Raw genomic sequence first — 14,381 nt, forward strand, 5'->3', positions numbered from 1 at the left:
CATGCAATTACTTTGTACACAGAAAAGTGTGTACTATGAAACCTTGTGAAGGAAAATTAAAGCAACTTGGTGGTAATTTTTTAAACTTTCTTAAGGAAGGTGATCTATTTCGTCATGAATTGATTGATTTATTGATTATTAGTTGCTTAATGTCCAGTGGCAAATATTTCATGCATGTTCAGGACGATGTCATGAATTGAAAAACTGTGATTATGTCTGAAGATAATGTGCCACCTATATAGATATATAAACATATTCTGATAAATCTTTTAGTTTTCACTTTGAAATAATAAAAAAAAAAACACAAAACACAAAACCTATAATTTCTGATCTATTAGTAGTTGCTTTTTAATGCCTATCTGCTAGACTACATCTATGGGGACAAACTATCTATATGTTTCAAATTTATTATAGCTTTAGTTTTACTGTGAAATTACAAAATGTTTTCAAGACATGTAAAGCTTCCACTGCAATTTAATTATTGCCTGCTTTTGGGCAATTTATTTTGTCATCTTACCATGTAAAAAAAACATGTATAGTAAAACACCGCTTTATATCAGTATACATACTTACACCAGCAGCTACCATCTTTTCATTCTGGAGTGAAGGGCCTTTTGAAATCACATATTTTACAATGATACTAGTGAGTAGACTTACAAAACTCCGTTAATGAGCTCCTTTTTACAAACACCTGTGATACAAGTAGTCAGCCAAAATAAACTATCAAGAGACCAATTAAAAGATTACTCGAGTTGTAAATATGTGCTAAATTGGATAGTCTATGAAAAGGTATATACTATGAAATTAAGAGCTCGGGACAAGCCTCTCGCTCTAAATTTCATAGTATATACCTTTCCATAGACTAACCTCGACTTAGTTTTTCGAATTATTTTATTAAGGCGTTGAGACCCTTTGGTGACCTCACAGTTTAAATGTCTATAATAAATACGTCGTGAGTTTTGGGCGTTACAGACGAACGTTCACCTAATCTGACCCAGTCAATGGGATATTTTTGCGCGCCAATCAATGGTCTCGGCTACACTGTTATGCACATGATTCTATTCTTATTGTGACTATAGTTATACAGATTTTTTTTTTAATATGGTCTTTAGTGTTGTTTTTTATTTTTTATAAATCTATATATTCAATTTGAGTATCAGCGTGTACAATGTTTCATGTCTGTTTTTTAACTTTCATTTCCTCAGCATGTCACATACCTTCTTCTCAATCGTATAGCATCTACATTTCTCAATTAATACGATCGTACGTGTTCACCTCATTAAACGGAATGCAGTCATGCCAAGAAAACTGTTCCAACAGAGTAAAAAAGGGAACGACTAAAATCAACACAACAAAAGTTTAACGAAAACTATCACAAATAAGTTGAGAAAGACCTTATGTATTTGTCTCAATTCACTGGCACTATATTTTCGAACTCTTAACTCTTTCCTAGAATAGTGTATAATCCGACCTGTTACTTATCCGATTGTTTCCTATTTCTGATTGTGTTTTTTTAACGGAGTGTAGATCGTATGATGGGTGATGCATACATAGCAGAAGACGCTCACCCTGTCGTCGCAACCAGTTTCGCTTCTATTTATATTTCCTGGTTGTCAATCAGTTTTTGTTTTCATTTGTAATTTTTAATCGATTAATGAAATTTGAACATCGATAAGACTACGGTTTTCTAAATTTGTATACGCATTTGTATACTCATAGGGTAGAAAGGTCTGTATGCCTAAATTATGTTTCGATTTTTATAAAAAAAAAAAGGTTGTGAATCATTCATCAACGAGACCAGTAAAATCCCTTTACATCATAACTTGAAAAGTAACAAAATACACTTATCTTTTTTTAGATAAGACAATCTTTAAACTAGTATTTTCCTATTGTTCGGACTTGCATTACAGATAATAGTACCAATGTTTTCTGAGTAGAATTTCATTTGAAAAAAAGGAATGTTGTAATCATATAAATTACCTTGATAAATGAATCTGAAAAAAAGAAATAAAATATTAATTTGTTAACTGCGAAGGAAATATTGGTATCAATTAAATTACTTTGATTGCTGAATCTAAAAAATACACAAAACTTTAATTTTCAAACTTGAATATTTTTAATTTTTGTTTTATTTTAAACATTCGGTTTATAAAAAGCAAATGAAAGGTTATTTTTTATTATATTACATATTTATACACATATAAATTATCTGTAGTATACTTGTGTTTAATTTTCTAAAAACTCCTTCTTTTTCGTAGTTGTTGTCTCTCTTATCATTACAATATGATATTGTATCTATCGAGGAATGTTTATCTAATCTATCTATCTTTTAGTACCGTAACGTTGTCATCTTTTAAAGTTTTTTTGTTAGATTACGCAAACGTGAATATAAAAAAAATATTTGTTTTCGCTGAAATTTTCTCCATGCAATAGTAAACGAAGGTTTTCAGTTTTTGCTCATTCTAAAAAAAACCATGCAAAATGAGTGGTCATTGAAATGCTCTTTTAAAGAAAATATTAGTACTAGATTGGTTTATTATATGTAGAAAAGGACTTTGTGCATCAGACTGCAGTATATTCTAAATAAAACGCAAAACACGAACACGTAATAAAAACGAATTAATATGATATATTTTAAAACTATTCTTTCGCAATTGGAGCAATTTACAGTTTGGGTTGTTGTAAGGTACATGTATGTTAACCTTTAGAATCCCTCACCCCTCGATAAAATGCTAAAACAGCGCGCATATAACAGTGCTTATTCATATAAAAGCAAATTAGTGATATTCATTTTTTTTCTAAACCCCTCTGCTACAGAAAGAAATGCTGAATAAATACATGTACGTCTATTTTGCTTTGGGAGTATCAACCAACAATAAACAATACAGTATTAGTTATATAGATACAAATGAAATTGAATAAAACAGTAATCAATAGATGCAAGTCTGTCTTTTTACAAAGAACGAAATTTCAGCTTTTAATTTCAATATTATCTTTATCTTATTTTTACATTGTTGTATAAAATTAGAAAGGGTTAATAACAAGTTGGAGACAAGAGACAATACTAAGATTTAAGTAGTCTTTGCAAACATTGTACAAGCAAGTCTACCTTGTGTCTATGAATTGCTTTATTTTCCCTAAAAAAACAACACACTCACACATACAAAATATATTAAAGCTATTCTACCATAGATGAATGTAATGGATCAAAGTATTTAGTTACATTTTGCTTTTTTTTGTGTAATTTTTTAGAAAATTTAAAATATTTTGACTTATTCATATTGAGGCCTTGACTCAATTTTATGACATTAGTCTGTTCTTTTGATGATTGTATTATGCTTTGTGACTGTGTATTTGCTGCCTTATAGACATATACTAATCATATTGTTTCTTCATATTATTTTCTAAACCTTATGTATTTGTATTTTTTGTAAACCTGATGTATAAATATATTTTAAATACTTTTTTAATTTTTACACTGCTAAACTTCTGAATAGGTTGATACGTGTTTAGGACATGAATTATCATTGATGTGGTCATAATCATAAATTAACACTTTACAAAACTTTGATTTTTTTAAATACTAAGGCTTTTCTACCTCAGGAAGAGAATGGCTTAGCTGTATTTGGAAAAACGTTTTGGAATTTTTGGTCCTCAATGCTCTTCAACTTCGTACTTTATTTGACCTTTTTAACCTTTTTTGATTCGAGCATCACTGTTTTTTGTAGACGCAACGCTAGTCTGGTGCAAATACAAATTGCAATCCTGGTATCTATGATGTGTTTGTTTAGAAATATTTGAACATGAAAAGTTTATTCTTGATTACATAAGCTGTATTTGAAAAAATCTTTCGGAATTATAGGTACTCAATGCTCTTTAACATCGTTCTATATAAGGCCTTGTTAACTTGTTTGATTCGAGCGTCACTGGTGAGCCTTGTGGAAAAGGCATATGACGTACGAAATGTTGATCCTGCATGTAAATGCAGAAGAATATGTACCGCTAATATCATACCATTAGAGTGAACAAAAGAATGTTCGTAAATAATTTTGTATTTTTATATGTATCTGTTTATACCAAATGAAGCGTCAACAATAGTTACACCTGATAATTGTTCATTCATTTAACCATGCCATAAAAAAACGCTGATTATACCATCTCTGCTACACAACGTTGTTTCTAGTAAGTCAATTGACCTTTTGAGAGATACCATGCATGTAACTAATAAACAATTTCTTCTTTATATCTTATTTGATAGAAAATTCGATAAATGATTTTTCAAGATTGTCTTTGTACGAGCTTTTGTTAAATTGTTCTATTTTGTCATGTCTTTGAGGCTAAATATGTACTTAATTTTCATATGATGAAGACATAATCTTTCAATCAGTTTAATTGAGGTCTGGAGCTGGCATGTCAGTAACTGCTAGTAGTCCTTTGTTCATTTATGTATCATTGTCATTTTGCTTAGTTTCTTTTGTTACCTATTCAGACATCGGACTCGGACTTCTTTTAACCTTAGTTTTACTGTGCGTATTGCTATGTGTTTCTTTATACTAAATTGGCTAGAGGTATAGGGGTAGGGTTGAGATCTCACAAACATGTTTAACCCCGCCGCATTTTTGCGCCTGTCCAAAGTCAGGAGCCTTGTATGTTTTTTTCATTTTAGTTCCTTTATATGTTTGGAGTTCAGTGTGACGTCCATTTTTACTGAACTAGTACACAATTTTATTTAGGGGCCAGCTGAGGACCACCTCCGGGTGCGGGATTTTCTCGCTGCGTTGAAGACCCATTGGTAGCTTTCGGCTGTTGTCTGCTCTTTGGTCGGGTTGTTGTCTCTTTGACATATTCCCCATATAATCTAAAAAGTAATATTAAAATGGTGTTTTTTTAGTAGTTGATTTCAAAACAATGCAAAATCATACATGGTAAATTCCACATTAACTCAACGTTAGAAAATTCCTATTTCACATGTTAAACCCCATTGTACTAACCTCTTCTGAAATACGCAGCAATTATCAGCAAACACAGCAAAACGGCTATTAAACTAATGATGGCAGAAAAGTCCGTTTCTGAAACACTTTCATCTGTTTTTCAAGAAATAAAAAATACAATTTTCAAATTCAAATTATTATAAAATACAGATTTTTTTGTGTATTATATTATGTTATATTCGATGTTATAATACTGAAAATGCACGGCCGTCATTAACAAAAACATATCACTATACATTTCTCTCCGTAAAAAGGTATTAAATTTGTTAATGGTAATTCAAGTGAAATTCGTAAAACAGTTTTGTTCATTTTGCTATTTAATATATATACGAAGAAGAGGTAAGGGTGCCAATGAGACAACTCTCCATCCAAGTCAACATTTGTAAAAGTAAACCATTATAGGTCAAAGTACAGTCATCTTCTATTTCAATATTTCACTGCAAATCGAGGTCTGTCTTGTAGAATGATACGATTTGAAATTGAGAATAATGAATTGGTTAGTTCTCAGATGCATCTGCTGCATTACAGAAATACCTGTTTGAACAATGATTTCTTCTGTTCTATTACTTTCATCGATCATGTTTCTTGCAAGCATTCGAATGATGTATTTAGTTGCAAGTTGCAATCCGCCAATTACTGTCGAGTTCGATGAATTCACTGTTTGATTATTCCAGTATATGTCTCCTTTTTCTTTATATTCAACGATAAACCATTGAAGATAGCCACCATCAAATCCGGGCTTCCACAAAACAAAAATCTGAGTTTGTTTTGCTGATGTTTTAAGAATTTTGGGCATAAATGGAGCACCTAAAAACAATTGAAATTGATGTTACTTTGTTTCGTGTCAGTTATTTTATAATACGACCTTGATTATCAGTTTAATTAGAATATTAACTAAAACAATGTAAATAAAGTCATACTTTCTATGTGTGTACTTAATTGCCGTGCAAAAGACAAATTTATGTTGAGATGTATAAGATCTTTAATGCATTCACATGACTTGGAAAACGACACAATGAATAATGAAAGGGTAAAAAAAATTAAAAGTGATTTTTTTTTTATTTGTTGTACTTGAAATATAAATTTTATTTTATTAATATGAATTCATACTTACTTGCAGAAAAAAGTTTTATAGTATGAGTTGAAGATCCAATTGCATTCTTTACAACTATTTTATACGTGCTAAAATCATCTAAAGTGTCTATGTGTATCTGTAAAGATATGATGCTTCCTTTCACCGAAACATTTTCACCATAAATATTATCTGTTAATTTCATATTTCTGTAAACGGATTCAGTGTAATTTCTGAATTTGGTTCCATTCTTATAGACGTCGTAACTGTTATATTCAGGAACACTCACAAACTTTATCTTAATATTTGCTGTTGTGAGATAAACTCCATATTGAGTGTTTTCAGTAGAGCTGACAAAATAAGGTGTGCCTAAAAGAAGTTGTTATTATGGAAAATTACACATTCTCTAAATACAGACTCTCGGACAGTAGTATAATTTTCAACTTTAAGGACATTACATATATTATTACTTTGAGCTTATTTTTCGCAATGCCTATTGTTGTATGATCTTACAAACACGATTGGTGTCGCTTCATACGGCTTTATATTGGCAATCCTCTAAGATTCAGAACTTATACTTTCCTTGTAGTTTTGAGAACAGAAAAATAAATTCTGGACATCATAGTACAATAGGGTACTGGTGATGTCACCTCGACGTCCTACCAATGGTGAAATTGTATATAATATTTGACCAAAAGGTTTGGACAAATTCTCTAATATTTGCATAATTTATACCCGCCGAATTTGTTCAAACTTTAACATTTTACATAATATATAGTAAAATCTTATTCAGAACTACAATAGTTAATAGATAACAATGGCCGCTGATAATTAATTAGATAGTGACAAGTCAAAAATACGCGCAAAATATTGAAACTGTTTTACGATTCCGGACATTGGTCATTGTTTTGTTTTCAGGAATTGGTGATTACTGAACGTAAACCATGAAATTATTACTATCCTTATAAAGTGATTTTTTTACGCAAGTGTATACATGACATTAAATTGGGGTAAATGGGCCGAATCATTAAGCATATGTTTTATTGTTATCTCGCTTTGATTCGCAAATGACATCTAGGTAATCATTATAAAAAAAGACCCATCAGTGACGCTCGAATATTAAAAAAAAGTTAAAAAGGTCAAATAAAATTCGAAGTTGAAGAGTATTGAGGACCAAAAATTCCTAAAAGTTTTGCCAAATACAGTTAAGGTAATCTATTCCTGAGGTAGAAAAGCCTTAGAATTTCAGAAATTCAAAGTTTTCAACAGTTAATTTATAATTATGACCATATCAATGATAATTCATGTCAAACACAGAAGTGCTGACTTCTTGGCTGGTGATACTCTAGGGGAATAAAAAATCCACCAGCAGTGACATCGACCCAGTGGTTGTAAATAAACTCATCATAGATACGAGGATTGAAATTTAGTATTTGCGCCAGACGCGCGTTTCTTTCGTCTACAAAAGACTCATCAGTGACGCTCGAATCAAAAAGAGTTAAAAAGGCCAAATAAAATACAAAGATGAAGAGCATTGAAGACCGAAAATTCCTAAAAGTTTTGCCAAATACAGCTAAGGTAAATGTATTCCAATGAAAACATGACATGGACTAAGGTGATCCAGAAGAGTAAGGATTTACTTTCTCTAATTAAACATATATCCTTGAATTAATATATTTATCATAAATCAACAAAAGTGCCACGGTCTGGCTGTATTTAAAAATCCTTAATGCAAATTAAATCAAAAGTCTTCATAAAAGAACATTATAAGCTCGAAAGTTAGCACATTTTGCAGATATCTTCAAAATTCGAGTATTTAGGTGCATATTTGGGACCATAAAATTTAGGAATTTTTGGTCGTATCCTCAGATCCAAAATACTATGTAAAACCCAACCTATCGTGGTTAATATTGAAACCCTTCACACAAACATTTTCTGGATCACAGATGGCGGTCAAAGTGAATTCTAAAAACGGTTAGAAGTTATGAAAAAATGGACCAAAACGTTACAATCTCCATCATTAACGGGCCATAACGTCGTAATAAAGTATTTGAGGGGCCAAAAAGAAATTAGTTTGAATTAATATAAGTATCTCATTTTAAACATGGGGAATTTGAAACAGTTTGGCAGGATTTAAAAAACAATTAGGGCAAATTTTATCCCTTTGTAAATCTAGTCCTTTCATGGACCAAAATATATGTAAAGTCGTTATAAGCCCAATGGCAGTTCTTAAAAGATTAAACAAAACAAACAGACTTATTTTTTCAACTTTATTTCTACTAATAGACCAGATGGAAATAGCTTTCTTTACAATTATTTTATTTTTAGTCCATGCATATCTCAATATGGTGTGCGTCCAGAAAATAACACTGAATAGTGTTTGGCGTGTTTTTTAATATTATCTAGTCTTGTACTAGTTGCGCAAAGATATTGTCATTCGTGTTTGTTATATACAAGTAAAGTTTTAAAATAATTGTTTTTCATTTCAGTTTAAAAAAAACCTCCTAATTGTCAAATTTCATGATCAGTTGTTTAACATCCTGTCTTCCCAACGAAGACATTATTGTTTTCATAATTCATGTGTTCTTTATCACATGTGAACATAAGGAAAATAGACTCACCATTCAAACTTAAATTATACTTCCGCATTACAAACATCCCATCAGCTGATGATATGTTATTCGAAGCCCGACAAATATATATCCCTTTATCTCGATGATGATCTTTTCCAGTCACATTTTCAGGAATAGTTAAAATTGCGTTATTCCCCTCCTTCATTATCGGCAAAAACCTTATATGATCGTTGTATTCGGTTGTATGTTCCCAGTCCTTTAACATGTATCTATCGGGGATACCGTTTGGAATACACTTCAATTTTCTTTTTGTCGGAAAATATCGAATATCGATAGTGGGAGCATCTGGAAATTCAACAAATTCATTAGAGTTTATTTGTACAAGACATTGAAACATTTCGTTAAACGAAATTTTGGCGAAGGCCAAAACACAGGATTTAACAGAATACAGGACATCCGTATTGATTTACAGCCGATTGCATTGAGTGTGTAGTTAAAGGTAATCTCTTTGGTTAGCTTGCTTGCTAGCTGAACCGTAAAGTCATTATTAGGTTAGGTAAACTACCCTGCTTTAAGAGTAGACTAGTCCGACAGATAACCAATCTATCTGTCTGTAGGACTAGGCTACTTCGAAAGGAGGGTAGTATACCTTACCTAACAATGACTTCACGGTTCAGCTAGCAAGCAAGCTAACCAAATATATTACCTTTACCTACACACTCAATGCAATCGGCTGTAAAAGGGTTGAATTTTGGATTTAAAAGCTTATAAGTTGTGTATATGATTACATATATACATAGACAATATTAGGTCAATGGCAGAAAAATAGAAACTTTTTTGTATGAGGCTGTACCGAGCCCTTCCCCAGTTTTGTGCCTAATACAAAAAAGTTTGTATTTTTATGACATTGACCTAATATTGTTTTTATACTGGAACTTAAATTAATACATTGATAGCTATTTAAATTGTAACACAATTTCAAACTTATTTACATCCCTTAATGAACCCCTGATAGCGGAAAAAGTGTTCCATGATGAAATTGACATTGCACAAAATATAGCTGTAATACTATATTAAGGAAATAAACACAACTAGTTGCAGTATAAACATAGTTAAATGTCATCGTTTTCCTTTGTTTGCACTTCGAACAACCATACCTCTGAAACTACTTTCGTAATCAATGTAAACACTATATCGATTTCACTGTGATATATATTTATTCACGATACAAATGAATTAAATTTTCGGGTTACAAAAAAGTTAACAAAAAAGAAAATAACAAATGTTTTGATCGAAAATTATATGGCTTGAGAACATTTCTTAGATGTAACTGACCCACAAACACTTTTTTCAGTTGATTGTAATCGGTTTTCATCCTTGATATATTGCCTTCTTTGAAATCAGTGTTATTTACGAGTTACATAAATAAAATAATCCTGAGAAAAATCAAGACTAAGATTTTGCTTCTCAGAGGTGTTCAACACAGTCGCATCAATTATCCCGTAGATGTTTGGTACGGATAGAGTAACACACAAATGCGTATGTATGACATTAATGCATTGTACTTGGGATTGGAAAACTATCAAATCGTTTCCAAAAACAATTAATTATATAAAACTTTCAAATGCAAAATTTTAAATGCATCACTTACACTGCACGTCAACTTTTGCATTGTCTTCATAAACACCGGCTTTTGTCTCAACCCTGCATGTGTATAGGCCTGCATCTGTCCGGTTAACGTTTTTCAAGTTTAATTCACCATTTTTGGAGATATTTGTGTTTGTTCCTTGTCTTCTCCAAACAGTAGTTGCGTTTGGATCGTTCCCATCATTGATGCAAATCAGTTCCGCTTCATCGCCTTCTTTCACAGTTATTGTTTGATTTGGACTGAAGCTTATCTTTGGAATATCTGAAAGAATAATAATTATTAATAAAGTTATCATTTATAACAATTTTGATACTATCAAAATGGTAAAAACAGTGTTTAACTAAGTGATAATACTAATTATTTTCACAATGTATAGCTACTAAAGAAAAAAGACACAAAAACACAGCATTGGAGAAAGATAGAGGGGTAGACAATTTCGTCTGAACTTATTTCACATAAGAGCTATTTTAAAATATTCAACTATATATACTTAAAATTCACAGCTCTATGTATGTCTCATAAGTTTCAAATAAAATGTGTAACTTTCGACATAAATAACAAAGTTATAAACGTCTGAATATATCTCAAAATAGAAGTTTTTATAGACTTTGTCAAATTTGGAATATATAGTGTATAGTGACGACAAACTTAATTTCTGGTCATTTGGTCTATTGTGGAGAGTTATCGTATTAGCAATCATATCACATTTTTTAAATTTTAATATTAACTTTACAAAACCCGAATTCTGATGAAAGTAAAGTTGTATTATTATGTCTTTTTGGTACAAGTTATATCGGTTTATTTTAGAAACGCCCTTCAATTCTAATTTTTACTAAAACACACATTGCCTCCAAATAACAACTTGTAAACACGGAATGACGTTTTGATCCTGTTTGGTAAATCTTGATGCTACTATAGCTGTTACAGTTGTTACAATTCCCTTTTCAGTAATAACACTTTTAGTAAATACACTAATTGAACATGCACTGAAACTATGATTACAGCCATCAGTGTTATCCTTGATTCATAAGATATGTATGTTGTGTGCTGGTTAAAGTCTCAACGAAACGCCTTTTGTTAGATATTTCTAGCAATACCTGTAGAGAGTTGCACTTTATGTTTTCTTGAAAACAATCTGGTTATTCATACCTTGAACCATCAAATCTACACAAAGCATAAACACAATTATAAAAAAAATACAAATTGTCGATCTTAGAGTACTTACAGTTACTGAAAACTAGTTCAAATCCAATTGCAAATAATAACTAAATCAAATTTTCCCAGATTAAGACATCATTTCGCTTTGTACAATTTGAATCGAGACTAAAATGTTCTATTCGCTTATTTCAATGAAAGTATGCATTGGTTTTTACTCTATCATGTCTTCCTGAACTATTTTGTGGGAGTTGCAAGAAATTAATTCCGAGGTACAGCCATTAATACAAGAGTGTACGAAAAAAAGAGAGGCGAAAGATATCAAATGGACATTCAAACTTGTAAGTAGAAAATAAACTGATAACACCATTGCTAAAAAGAAAAGTACTCAACAAAGAAAACTAAAGACTGAGCAAAATGAACCCCACCAAAAAACTGAGGACATGATTTCATATCAGCAGGTTAAGTACGTCGAGCTTGCTTTAGTAACAGCAATTATGACCATTCCGCGATAAAGAAGAGTTTGCTATCGTTTTCTGTTTGTGCTTGTGTTATCATTTATTTTACCATTATTATAAAGCTTGATTCTTACGTGACCCGTTTTTATTGTATGTTATTTGATGTACATTTTTGTACTCCAATGACCGAGATGAAACGGAGAGTATTTTGAACTAAAAAAGCAAGAGTTTTAACCTGTCAAAAGTTTAAGTGTATCATTAAGTTTTTTTTGTTGTCGTATTTTATTTGTTTTTTTTTTATTTTTGATACTTTGGTGTTAATGGCAAGTTTTATTTAGTTTCGGATAAATTTACAGCTATTTCAATTATTGGCGATTTATTGCTCGACATTTGTTGTTGATAACTTGTTTATATATTGCATGATTACTTTTGGTTATTTGTGTCGATGGCTTAGAGTCTCAATACCGTATACTGTGTTACATTTTTATTAATAGATTTAAGATTCCTTCGTTGTATCCTATGTAAAGGAAAATCCATCCCCATTTGGTATCGGTAAAGATTTCTTTCAAAATTGATCCGCGATTGACAATGATTCTATTTGGGAATTTGAGCCTTCATGGAATCATTCAGCGTAACAAACAGTCTAGTACTCTCCTCTTAAAACAAGCAAATGATGGATGCTTACTTTTCAATAGCATGTTTTATAAATTTAGTTATAGGGAGATATATTTTCTACATCTGCCTATATTTCTCTATTTCAATTTAACCTTTTTAGATATTTAATTGGTTTCCTATTGTGATTCTAGTGTAGGTTACTATGCATGTTCAGGTTTATGCAAATATATATCTGTACGATTACTTTGCCGTTTAAAAGTGTAAATTATAGCTAAAACTGAAAACATCTTACAAAAAACTTTTAGGAGGACTGAGGATTCCATTATTTTCTTGCCGTCGCTGTTAAAAGCTGCACATTTGAATAGCTTTTCATTGTCAGATCTTTGAGGTGTCAATTTGTAAGTAACAAAACTATGTCCATTTTTGGCAACAACAGCTCCGTCGTCCGTAGACCAAGTAATATTGCCGCCAGGTTGTCCACTGGTTACGCTACATTCTAAATTATGTTCTCTTCCTTCAACTGTAGCAATTTTGCCACCTGTCGCATTTACTATAACTAAGTCAGATGGATCACCTTGATCAAATAAAAAACAGTTAGTAATACAGTTTAAAAGATTCTGTTGTCTAAATGTTAACTCAAAGTTATTTTGTAATTTCAGAAATATCAAGATTTTTACGCATCATCGTTTAAATATCTGAAAGGCCCCTGACGATTGTAACACGTTTTGGAAAAGCAAATAAAAATTATAAAACTCGTGACATGTATCGTTTAGATCTTACACATTATTTGCTATGTAGATGTGACGGGATTGCTTCCCTTAGAAAATATGGTAGATAATTAGTCAGCCGTAAGCGGTTGAGCTAAGGAAGTACTTCTTTAGTCCCGGGTTTGAGTCCCGGTGGAAACAAGCAATTTTGTAATGAAATTCATGCTCTCCGGTTACATTGGCGCCCAACTAAAAAACCCACGGTGGTTAGAGAGGAATTCTTGCTAGGGTATCTTTGTGTGAGACTCATAATGGTATGATGACTCTTGAGGTGGGGGAAGTGTGACGGGATTGCTTCCCTTAGACAATATGGTAGATACTTAGTCAGCCGTAAGCGGTTGAGCTCAGGAGGTACTTCTTTAGCTCAGTCGGTTAACGCGCTGCATTGTAACACAGAGGTCCCGGGTTCGAGCGGAGACAAGCAATTTTGTAATGAAATTTATGCTCTCCGGTTACATAGAAAATTACTTATGAAATGTAGATTTTCAATTATGGAATGCAAAATTTGTTAACACTTGGAAGTGCAAAATCTATAATTATCTTCTTGAAATTAAAAATTCCATTTTCCAGTGGCAGTCCGAATTTCGTGTTTTTTTCATTCTAACTGACATACTGTGCAGACCTTACCTATTGTATTTAACTTTTTTAGTGCTGGGTTGCACAAACGTCTATTAAGTTAATAGACTATTAACTTCTAATAGACTATTAAATATCTAATTGACTATTAGTTAATAGAGTCAGTTAATAGCGTTGCACGAATCACTTTTAAGGCTTCTATTAACTAATAGACTATTTAGTGACTATTAACGTTTTAATAGTCAATTAAGGTCCATTTAATTCTAAAATTCATTGTGACACGCATGCATTTTCGCGATTTTCATCATTTTTGACAACGTCTTCATGATTTTTTCTCGATTTTAAGGTGGATAAGGATGTTTTGTTAAAAAATAATCCCCCAATAGATTTTTTACAATATTTAACATTTTGTAAGATTGGGTTGTCCTCAGCAAAGTATGAAAGTATTATGACCACTTTCTTGGTAAATAAGGGAGATAACCCACCATGAGTTATCCCCCTAATGATGATTTCCTCAATATTCCAA

General features: G+C 31.6%; 1 protein-coding gene across 1 annotated transcript; it reads right to left on the minus strand.

Moving 5' to 3' along the window:
* Positions 1 to 3,105: 3,105 nt before the first annotated feature.
* LOC127737103 (nephrin-like) lies at positions 3,106 to 13,079 on the minus strand. Its single transcript, XM_052247636.1, has 7 exons — positions 12,805 to 13,079; positions 10,288 to 10,545; positions 8,685 to 8,981; positions 6,106 to 6,432; positions 5,526 to 5,798; positions 4,992 to 5,084; positions 3,106 to 3,137 (listed from the first exon to the last, which is right to left on the minus strand). Exons 1-7 carry the CDS (start codon positions 12,833 to 12,835, stop codon positions 3,106 to 3,108), a joined length of 1,311 nt encoding a protein of 436 aa, XP_052103596.1. The 5' UTR covers positions 12,836 to 13,079.
* Between the last annotated feature and the right edge of the window lie 1,302 nt (positions 13,080 to 14,381).

The sequence above is a fragment of the Mytilus californianus genome, unplaced genomic scaffold (genome assembly GCF_021869535.1).
Source record: "Mytilus californianus isolate M0D057914Y unplaced genomic scaffold, xbMytCali1.0.p SCAF_4, whole genome shotgun sequence".
Classification (NCBI taxonomy): Eukaryota; Metazoa; Mollusca; class Bivalvia; order Mytilida; family Mytilidae; genus Mytilus; species Mytilus californianus.